This window comes from Pteropus alecto, unplaced genomic scaffold (genome assembly GCF_000325575.1).
Source record: "Pteropus alecto unplaced genomic scaffold, ASM32557v1 scaffold155, whole genome shotgun sequence".
NCBI lineage: Eukaryota > Metazoa > Chordata > Mammalia > Chiroptera > Pteropodidae > Pteropus > Pteropus alecto.
Window position 1 is genome coordinate 11,823,993 of NW_006438113.1, and position 12,058 is coordinate 11,836,050.

Here is a 12,058-nt window from a genome sequence, read left to right on the forward strand (position 1 = left end):
AGGATTAAAAATACTATCATGTTTTTTAGTAATTGTGTTTTGGCTATATTGCCAATAATAACCCTTCTTGCCTCAATAGCCTAGCTCATAGTGGTGCATGGGTCAGCCTGGACCAAATGTCTCTGCGGAGGTTTTGGACAGAACCAAATGTCTGCTAACTAAACTTTTCCCTCCACACTATGTGTAGTGTAGAAAGATTTCTTCCAGACTGTAACTAACCATCATACTTTGAAGAATTCGGAAGAATTGAGGAAGAGGCACTTTTTTTAAATCGAATCTTATAAGTTTTTCTTCCCCTTTTTTTAAGCCTAATGTTATATAGAAAGCAAGATACTAAAGCCCTCATATAAGAATAATTCTACTACATTAGTCTGCAGGGAAGCAGTTCTATTGTTTCTAGAAAGGATAACTCATTCCAGAATTGACTACATTTAGGATACTATGTTCATGGAAGACATTGACCATCTAAAGTACCTAGATAAAGTACGGCGGAGAGCTATTCGGATGTTGACATTCTGGAAGTAACCTCTGAGAAACCTAGTAGAGGCATGGTAATATGTTTTTATGTATTCAGAGGGTCATCAAGTAAGTGAGAAAGCAGATATATGTTCTATTTCTTTAGAAAATTAAACTATGACATTTTGTAGGAACTACACAGGATTAGATTTGGGTTCTGCATGAGAAAAAAGCTTAATTAATATAGACAACAATGGTTAGACCTCAGAAGTGGTGATCTCCCTCTCAGAAATAATTAGAGGCATGTGATCATTCTTACAAATTCAGTAGACAGGTTCATTGACTAGAAGTTCATTGTATTCTAAAGTTTTTCTAACTCAGAGTTCTCTAATAGCGCATGTTAATTACCTCATTTGTCCTATAGTGTCGTTTTTAAACAGGAATGGTGCGGTTAGGAATTCAATGATAGAGAATCAGACCAACAGAAAATAAGAAACTTGTTTAGAATCTAACATTCATTTTTTTTAGTTCATTCCGTCAGTACTACCAAAAAAGAATTTAAGACATAATGACTCACGATGTTGTTGGAAGAGACAGAATTAGAGCCCTAGGTTTGTACATTTTCTATTAAAGAACAGTAACTGAAACAGCCGTGAAATTCTTGAGACAGCTAGTGTTGTTGCTATGTGATTATTGGATTTACTACACATAGAAAAAGATGCTTTTTTTCTTATTACTAAAGTAGAAAAATCTGTGCTTCAGAGGAACAGTCTAGAGTTGTTGTCATTATTGTTAATGATAGAATAATATAAAAATGTATTCTTAAGTAGAATAGACCCAAATGTGTCTCCATTTACTAGTAGCAAAGATTGTCATGGAATTCTAAGTAAAAGCTGTATAGTAATGAATTTTGCATAGAATCTTATTGTTTGAATCAGTTATAATATGTTAAGATTATTTCAGAAATCATTGTACAGAAAATAGGTTACGCTGTTAAGATAGGGAGGAGAAAGCTTCACCGTTTATGAGTAGCCTGCAATGCAAAAGAATTCCTTCTCGGTACCTTTCTATGGAAATAGGTTGTGAGTTAGCATAAACCCAAGGCACCTTAAAGCTTTCCCGAACAGCAAGATTTCAAAATTATTCTGAAACCTACATTTAAGGGGAGACAGGGAAGTACAAGAGAATTGCCTAATGGTATATTCCTGTGTAGCATGTTTCACTTAAAGCAAACTGTTTTTTTCTGCTTGTTTATCTTAAATGCTTTGACATGATCAGCAGATGGAGATCGAATAGGCTTACAGAACTACTCTTGGAAGGATTTTACCTGAGAGACTGGTAAAGCCTAAATGAGAATGTGCAAGGCTGCTGCCCTCACTTGCCCTATCAGTGACCAGCGCATATGGACTCAGCTTCTGGAGTGTCAGCACATATACTTTAATAAACACTCTGAGTAGCTCCACATAAAGCAAATACTCTGAAAGTAGCTAAGCCAGCATAAAAAGATATGGAAACCTCAAGCTGTACAGGGTGTGCTTTGGTAAACTGAATTCACTTTTGTTGTAAGAGGACATATTAGTTATGATTTAATAGAAAAACTCATTTAAACTCAGTCATTTAAATGATCTGGGCAAATACCTTTATAGAACTCACAGGACTGTAAGAATAAAAGATTATGATAAAGCTAAAATTTGAAGCACTGTGTAATCAGTGTAATCTGTGGAGATAGGGAATGAAACTTCTGCTTTACATCATGTGTGACAACATATTGACTGGCTCTTGCCAAATTTTTTCCTGTTTTTATTACTTTGGACGTTTTCTTCTTGATGTTGTGGTGCCACCTCCTCTGTCACTGCTTCCTTTCTCTTTTCGTTCAACTGCTTTCCACCCTTTTTTTTACCCTTCTCAACCCTCAGTTTAATTTGGGCAACTGCATTTCAGGCTCTTTGCAGCTAACCACTCTTATGCTAATAACTCCCAGCTTTAACCCCTCTCTTCTAAGCTTTAGATTCATATTTCCTACTATCCCCTGAACTTTTTCATCTGAATGTGCTGTTGACCCCTTGAATTCAACATGTCCTTTCTGAACTAATTTTATTTCTCAAACCTTTTCCATCTATTTAATCTCTTGGTTAATGACATACAAGCCACCCAGTAGTCTAAGCCAGTCATACTGTCATCCTTTTTCACTCTTGTCTCGTCATACTAATTAATCATCAAATTGTGTAATTTCTGCCTCCTTAAGTTATTTCAGACTTGTTTCCTCCTCTCAATTACACACTGCCATCACATCAGTTCATATTCTTAACATTTATAAGAGCTTTGGAGATCTTCTCTGAAACTGGTTTTCTAACTCACCCTTGACACTGTAGCCAGAAAAGTCCTTTATAAATGCCTATTTGATTGTGCTACTCTACTTAAAGCTTTCAGTGGCTTCCTATTATTTGTAGTTGTTACAATTTCGAGTATCTACAAGGATTAAGCAAATAATGTATATGAGTGAAGTGGGCCAAGTGTGAGACAGTAGAGGAGAATAGAGAGTGCAGTCCTTTCTAAAGAAATTTATATTCAGAATTTTTAAAAAACATTTGACAGACGTATATGGCAATCTAGTGTTGCCTATGGGTCTCCTGTTAGTGCAGCCAAGCCTAAACCACTGAGCACGGCATATGCAATTTGACATCCGGTATGAGATAAACAACTTGGAATTCTCAGCTATTGCAGAGACTGGTATAACCAGTGAGTCATGTTTTGTTGTTTTGTTTCTAGGTCAGACATATCAGAGTAAAGAGTATGTGTTTATTATTGTAAGTACTGCTGTCTTCACATAGGAGGCCATGGAGCATAATGAAAAGTTTATGGGGCTTTGGAGTCAGCATTGATGTGAGTTCACTTACTAGTTCTGTCACATATTAGATGTGTGATTTTGAGCTAGTCACTTAATGGCTTTGAGCTCCAGTTTTCTCCTCTGTTTAAAAAAATAGAGAAATAAAAACATTCAGGATTGAGAATACATCAGATAATCAACATCTTTAAATTATCCAGCTCAGTGCTTAGCACACAGTAACTCTTCAGTTAAAGATAGCATCCAGCCAGGTAGGAAAAATTTAAGAGGTGGCAATAAATATACAAAAATATAATTCCCACACTTGTATTCATCTCAGCAATTATACTTGTGTCCTAAAGAAGAGCAAATCTGTTGGAGGCCATTGTCAAGTGAGGCAGGCAACTGGAAACAGACACATAATTTACCCATGCAACTAAAAACCAGGGGCTTACCAACCTAGCTGGCTAGCCAGCTGAAAGTGTAATTTAAGCCTAGAAGGTCATCTTGCTGTTGACAGATTCACGAGCAAAATGAGAATATAGACTTCCTACAACTATGCATAATGAACTAAGCCCTTTTTTACTTTTTTTGTCTATATATAATCTTTAAACTTTTTAAGCAAAAGCTACATTAGCTGAAAATTTAATTCAATAGTATTAGGATATTTTATTTCAGTTTATTCTCTACAGCTATATAAATTTGAAGCACCAAAGGAAAGAAGTAAACTACTTAGTTTTCTTTACCAGAACATTTAGCATGGTAAAGAAGGAGAGCTGTTACATTTATATTTTATTCTATTGTATAACTATATTAATTATGTTTTAATTGATCTAGTAACAATAAGGAAGTCTTAAAGAACTTTTATCATTCACTTAAGGGAAAGAAAATATACCGTCTTCTCAGACTTTGCATTTTTCATTTTTTAAAAAAATTTTATTAGTTTTAAGGATACAGTACATTGGTTAGACATTTTTATAGTTTATAAAATATTCCCCCTAATTGCTCTTTCTCTCCTCTGGCTCTCCATCTAGCCAATCATTTTGTTTTTTAAACTTCAGCTTAATTTTAACATTTACGTATACTTAAATTATAATTTGTATACCCAGCTGACATGATTGAAATAGGGGGTTGAGTAGCTAACAGTATACTTTTCTGCCTTACTACAGAGCTATATTGATAATGAGTAAACTAGTATAGATAATAACCTGTTGGCAAAATGACATCCACTCAACTCCTGATCGTACTTAAAATGGAGAGACTAGGAAGAACAAAGTAGAAAGCGAGCTTGTTTTTAAAAAGCAAGACAAAGACAGAGTTTCAAGTTCTTTGCAGTAGTATGTCTCACCCCAGACAGACTTTCATGCCCAGGTAAATAATACTATATTTAAGTAATAGGGCAACATTGGTATTATACGGCTAAGAGGAGGGCATCTAAGAAAGCAAAGCTGAAGTATTTAAGAGAGTGCCGAAATGCAAAGATAGACAGGTGCTATCTTTACTGGCCTTGGTAAACTTCTTTTGGTTTTATAGAGTATTGCTAAAAGGTTGATCTAGATAAATATGGTGGTATTCTGTGACTTGATATTATATTTTAGTGTTTAACTGTTTTTCTTAAAGGACTGATTTTTTTATTTTTGGTCAATACTATCTAAATGTTTTTCTTTTTCCTTGCTCTCTCCCTTTCTCCTTCCTTCCTTTCTACTTGCAGCTCCTCAAAGAAATTTTGAAATTGCCTTCAAGATGTTTGACTTGAATGGAGATGGAGAGGTAGACATGGAGGAGTTTGAACAGGCAAGTTGTTCTGAAGAGTTTCTTTAAATACATTAATATTTAAACCATTTTCATGTGCCTTGGAGTTAATTCGGCCTTAGTCAATATACTCAGATGCTATCCAATTTTTGAAGTACCTAATGTGTCATTTTTCAAAATTATTTTACTTCTAACAAGTAGGGTTTTTTGGTTGTTATTGATTTTTACTCTAAACATAAGGAATTATTTGAACATATGATTAAGATCAAGCTTGCTCTGATTTCTCAAAATTAATTAGACTATAATGCTGAGAAGCTAAGTTATGGATATTCAATCATATGTTCAGTCAACATTTTTCAAACAGCTCCTTTGTGTCAGGCAGTTCCAGAATACAAGGATGAATAACATATGTTCTGAAATTATTTCCATAAGAGAAGGAAAAATGGTACCATGCCTTTGACTGCAGCAGATTCCAGCCAAAGATGTGTATTTTCTTCTGAATTTCCAAAATAAAACTTCTGTCATTGGAGGGATATGGTACCTCCCCAGATACAATTATTATGATTTTTTCAAAAGTAGTTTCAAAACAAAAAATACCTATGTAGAAGACAACATTTTTGTACTCAAAATGAGGAGAGGAGTTAAAAGGAAGGGGTGGGGAGAGAGTATCAGGTATACTCTTTCTTTAAAATAAAAAATGCGCAGAGACAAATATTTCAAAATACCTGGAGACATTTATTCAAATTTGTACCCAATGTCTATCATACATCATAAGTATACACAATCTACTTACAATTAGTATTACATTGCTTCACATAAAATGTAGAAACTTTGCAACCATATAGTTCCATTTACTCCTTCTCCATTCTTTCTGCTATAGTTGTCCTGTGTGATACATCTGCCTCCAGTAATCCTCCTTTATCTACGGGGAAAATGTTACAGGACCCTTAGTGAATGCCTGATACCTTGGATAGTACCGAATTCTGTATATACCATGTTTTTCCTAAATGTATATACACTTTATGGCTTCTCTTTGGCTTATCCACATTGTCAGCATCACTACTCTTGTGCTTTGGGGCCATAATTAAGTAAACTAAGGGTTACTTGAACATAAGCATTTCAATACCATGACAGACCATCTAGTAACCAAGATGGCTACTAAATGACTAATAAGCAAATAGCATATATAATGTGGATATGCTGGACAAAGGGATGATTCACATCCCAAGCAGGATGGAGCGGGCTGGCGAGAGATTTCATCACACTACCCAGAACAGCATGCAATTTAAAACTTATGAATTGTTTATTTCTGGAATTTTTCATTTAGTATTTTCAGCCCATGATTGACCATGGGTAACTGAAACCGCAGAAAGCGAAACCGCAGATAAGGGGGGACTGCTGTAGATTATAAACCCCATAATACATTATAATTTTTGCTTTAATAGCATTTTTTAAAGAAAATAAGAGAAAAAATAGTCTGTTATATTTACTCACATATTTACAATTTCTGAAGCCTTTCATTCCTTCCTGAAAATCCTCGTTTCCATCGGTATCATTTCCATCAGTTGGAAAACTTTCTTTAGCATTTCTTGTGGCGCATGTACATCTGTTGATGATGAATTAATTTATGTCATCATTATTTTTAGAAAGAAATTCTAGATATAGAGTTCTAGATCTAGGTGTAAAATTCTCAGTTATTGTTTCACTCCTTCTGATTCCTTCTGATGAACAGTCGCTGGTTATTTGAATCATTGTTTCCCCTCTGTGTAATATATTGTTTTTCTCCCTCTGCTTTCCAAATTTCCTCTTTATCTTTGATTTCTAGAAATTTGATTTTGATATGTCTCAGTGTGATTTTCTTTGTATTTATCCTTCTTGGTTTTTGGTGAGCTATTTGTATCTATGAATTTGTGGTTTTTATCAAATTTGAGATGTTGCCGGTCTTTATTTCTTTAATCTTTCTTTTTCCCCCCTTTGGCCCCATTCTCTCTCACTTCTCTTTTTGGGACTCCAGAAACACAAATGTTAGACCGCTGCCTCACAAATCTATGAAGCTTTGTTTATTATTTTTTCAATCTTTTCTTTCTACTTCCAGACTGTATGATTTGTATTGATTTATCTTCATTTTCACTGACTCTTTCTTCAGTCATAGCATCTCTGCTGTTAAGCCAATAAATTTTTATTTCAGATGTTACATTTTTCAGTTCCAGAACTTTTCATTTTTGATGTAGTTTTATTACTCATCTGAAATGTCCTATCTTTTCCTTATTATAAGCATATTTTATTTACTTAAGTACTGTTATGATAGCTGCTTTAAAATCTTTGTCTGCTAATTTCCACCATCTGGGTCATATAGCGATTGATCTCCATTGATTGCCTTTTCTCTTGAGAATGAGCCAAATTTTCCCATTTCTTCATGTGTCAAGTAATTTTGGATTGTAATCTGGTATTATAAATGACATGTCATAGACTCTAGATTTGATTATGTTCCTCTAAAGAGCATTAATGTTTTGTTTTGTTTTGTTTTAGTAGGCTATTAGCTCAACTGAATTTGCCTGGAGCTTATATACAGAATTTAAGGTTTCCCTCTTTGGATTTCTCCTTTCCAGGATTTCCCCCTCACTTTCCAACAGTTGTGGTTACCCCAAATTCTGTCCTTTGTTTTTTCAAGCCAGAAAAACTGAAGGCACCAATCCTTCTGATGCAAACTGGGGACTACCTTCAGACCGAAAGCTTTGTAAAGTGGGAAACTCACCCAATGCTATTTCCTTCTTCTCTGTCTCAACTTCTCTCCAATATCCGCCCATAATCATGCTCTAGTGCCTTCAGTTTAGTTGTTTGGTATTTTTGTCTATAATGTGTTGTCATCTCAGGGAGGATGGGCCTGAAAGGAGCTACTTAGCCATTACTAAAAGCGGATTAAGGACTGTTTAGTATTAAATATTAAGAGAGGCCTGCAAAGCAGGAAGGAGAGAGATAAAAGTGGGAGAGAGGGAGAAAGAAGGGATAAAAATATAAAAAGAAAAAATGTGGTTTTGAAATAGCCTCAGAAATTACTTAGGATACCCCTTGGGAGCAAAATTGCCATGACTTCCTTACTCTTGTTATAGACACTAAACTCTAGATTTGAATTTAGGGCACATGGGTCTGATTTTTGGCATTGTTGCTGGCATGCTGAATGACTTGGGGCGGTCACATCACCATTCTATTCACTTGTCATAGAAGGCAATGCTAATTTTGTCTGATGTGATCCTTTGATAACTGGCCTTGTTAACCTGATATAACTTATAACTTATAATATTGATAATAGGGAAGTTTGATGTAAAAACTCTTTAGAAGAAAATCAAAAAGTAATTATAAGGCAGCTCATGAGTGAACGGCTCTCAGAAGTTTCTCTACTTCATCTTCATACATTTTACTTTCTTGGGAAATACAATAATTTATTAAGTTATAAGTATACTAGACTTTCAAACATTCAGACTTTGCTCTGATTTCTCAGGTAAACAGGTATCTGTCAAGCTTATAAAAAAGTTAAAACAACCAGTATGAGGACATCTCACATTTCATCATCATGTATCTTCAAAGTTAATGTTGCATGAGCAAACTAATAGTTAATACTACTCTTTCATTCATCTTTTTCCAAAATTAGTTTGATCATGCATAAGCACAAATTACTAAAAAGCATTTATCAACTGTAAAATGAGTTTTCTCTTTCTATCACATAGACTTTTTTTTAAAACCATTTCATAGTGAATCATAAAACAGCACTAACCTAGCAAAAGATACTAACTGTTAGGGCTACATTCACCCAAGCCATGAGAGAAATTTTTTTAATGTAAAAGTATGAAAAATAATAGCTATCAATGTGAAACAGAAGAAAAGGAATGAGATTTTATTCCAGAAATCATGTTTTATATTTCTCATGATTCTGTCCACAACATGTAGCATGTAGTAAGCATTTACATGACTAGTTGAATTGATATATTTTGATTCTCATGTGATACCCTTAACGAGCTGTCTAAATATAAATATTTTAAGAAAATATATCCCAACTGACAAATTCTAAGAAAACAGTCTCTCTCTCCCCCCCGCCAAAATCTAGTGAGATATTCTTTTTAAAAAAGTTTTTAATGAAAGAACACTTAAAGTTAGCAATAGTTAACACATAAGTGTGACAATATTTGGACTCTTCTGTTATTAATAATTAATGAAAATGCTATAGCATTAGTTAATTTTCTCTAAAAACACTTTTTTTCCCCAATCACTTACACACACACACTCAGCAATAAACTTTTGAAGCAAACATATACAGTTTTTACAATAGGAAGGATATAAGCTGTAATCTTTATAGCCACAGGCAAAATTTAAATCATGGCAGGTCCTGACATCCAGGCTAAATACTGGTTCACTGCTATTGGAAAGTTCTTCAATTCTCACACTTAGATAAAATGAATTGTGTATTGCCTTCAAATAGAAGAAGCATTTTTATAATTAGCCTGTATTTCAATTTAAAGTCTAAAAAACTTCAACTTAAATAATTTTAAAATTAATTGTATACCTGTCTTTCAAGTCTCCATATGCCTGAAAAACAAATGTCAACCAATCTTATTTACACGATAAAACATGAACCCCCAAAAAAATCATAATCAAAAACATTTATGGTATTAACCTAGAGTTATGAGGAGACTTAGAAATAATGTACTCTGTGAACTTTTCCAGTGAGAAAAGTAAGGCTTAAGGAGGTTCAATGACTTGCATAAATTCTGCTTTCACTGCATAGCAGCAGAATCAAACTCCATGTCTCCTGACTCCCTGTCTCGTTTCTTTCCATTATATTATTCCACCCTTTATAGAGCCAGAGACTTTTAAATTGTCTTAAATAAATCTTTTTAATGGTTATAGATAATAGATAAATAAAAGACATTTAACCATGGTAAATTTGTTGTTAAAAAATGTTAAGTTTCTAAGTGTTATACTTTTCTAATTTGGCAATTTAAACATCACCCACAGGGCTATATTTTTGTATTGTTTACTTATATAAAGTAGTTTTATTATTTATCCTTACATATCCCAATTTTAATTATTGAGAATAGCTGGAGGGTTGTTTTATTTTGTTTTTTGTTTTTTTTGTATTGGGGTGGTTTCTTTTGGTTTTTTTTTAGCTTGTAAAGAGGTGAAAAAGACCGCAATAACTAGTGAAAAAAAATTATAGCAATTAGAGACTTACCTCAAAAAGTTCTCTATATATTTAGACCACAATTGCTAGTCCCAAAAGTTATCCTTTCTCAGAAATCTCATTTAAAACTTCTCAAAAATTAAACTCATTCCCTATGTTTTCTTTGAGAATTATTTCATACCTACTTTGTATTTCATGTATCATTCTAATAAATAAGTTCTCTCTCTTAGATGTTAAGTATTTATGTATATCTGTGCTACCCCTTGTCACAATCGGAGAGTCAGTAGTGACGTGTGAAATTTTTCAGTCTCCTGAGATATGGAAGGTATTGATTGCTGTGAGGCTGATGATTATTTTAGTTTTGTGAGAGAGGTATTGAGCCTCTAAACAAATGCATATTCTTTTCTGAAGAAAGATTTTTAAGAGTGTCCCAATTTTAAAGGTATCAGGCATTTTTATTAGAATCCTGGTTCTGCTACTAGCTAGCTGCTTGACCTTGAGCAAGGTATTTAACTCTACATGCCTCAAGTTCTTTATCTGTAAAATGAGGATAATCATAGGACTTAACCTCCTAGGATTATTGTCAGCATTAAAAGAAAGAATTGTAGTATAGTGTAGGCAAAAAATAAATAGTCAGTAGTCAATTATTCTTATTTTTCTCTCTTTTTCCACTTTGTAATGTTTTTCTGGATGGGGGTTTGCTTCTCTGTTAGGTTCAGAGCATCATTCGCTCCCAAACCAGTATGGGTATGCGTCACAGAGATCGTCCTACTACCGGTAACACTCTCAAGTCTGGCTTGTGTTCAGCCCTCACAACCTACTTTTTTGGAGCTGATCTCAAGGGGAAGCTGACAATCAAAAACTTCCTCGAATTTCAGCGTAAACTTCAGCACGATGTTCTGAAGCTAGAGGTAGGTAAAAGTTCTTTGAATTTCAGAAGATCAGGACACTGTCCATCACATGTGCACACAGAGCCACTGTATTGGGAAGGCATGCATTATAGGCCTTCTTTCAGTCTGCCTCCAACTGTGAGAACTGATTGCTTTGAAACCTTATCAGTGATCTACAGTCTGACAGCAGGTAGGAAATAACATGTTCTATGAAAATGTCTTGGTGTAAGGTAGTTCTGGGCCTGAAAGTGAAAATGTTTAAACTGAAAATCTTAGTTGTCTTGGGATACTCAGTCAGAGGAAAAAGAAATGCAGGAGTCAGAGCAGTTCTCAACCTGAGCATGTATCCCCAGTTTTTATGTATATCGCATAGAAGGCACCAGGTGGTGGAGATGAGGGGAGATCCCACTTAACTCAATTGAGACAGTTTGAAAAATCACAACTGAATTCCCAATATTAATAAGAACACTGTCATGTGTCAACTATAATTTTAAAAAAAAATTATCCTTGCTCTATAAGAGAAGCAAAAGTACGAATAATACTAAAAATCAGATCAGACTTCGAAATGTGCTTTCATACTTGTTTTTGGAAATGGTATAACTGATGGTCAAAGAATTTACCTCAAAAAAAAGCAAAGCAATGGATCTCTACAGTTCAGCCTCCTTGAGGAGGCTCTTGTAGCCCCTATAATATGCAATATACATATATAAAATAATGAGATATATATAAAATACAGATTTTTACACGTACGTGAGAGCTCCCATAGGAAAATGGAAAACTCAAAGAAATGGCTAGGCATAAGTGTTTATATACTGGGTTGAACAAAGAGGGGCAACTTACCTTTGTGAAGTTTGCATACTTATCACCAGAGAAGGGGAACGAAATTCAAGAGAAATCTGTATCTTCTTTTAGTCTTCCCATTTATTTTAGTTACTTTTCCACAATTGCTACTGTTTCTTT

At 34.3% G+C, this 12,058-nt stretch overlaps 1 protein-coding gene across 5 annotated transcripts in view; it reads left to right on the forward strand.

Moving 5' to 3' along the window:
- MICU1 (mitochondrial calcium uptake 1) overlaps positions 1–12,058 on the forward strand; it is a 177,194-nt gene that overhangs the window by 99,115 nt on the left and 66,021 nt on the right. For all 5 annotated transcript variants that reach the window (XM_006915530.3, XM_025049349.1, XM_025049351.1 and 2 more), the window contains 2 exons: positions 4,992–5,074; positions 10,922–11,119. In XM_006915530.3, the coding sequence (XP_006915592.1) occupies positions 4,992–5,074; positions 10,922–11,119 (281 nt within the window). The remainder of the gene's footprint in view (positions 1–4,991; positions 5,075–10,921; positions 11,120–12,058) is intronic.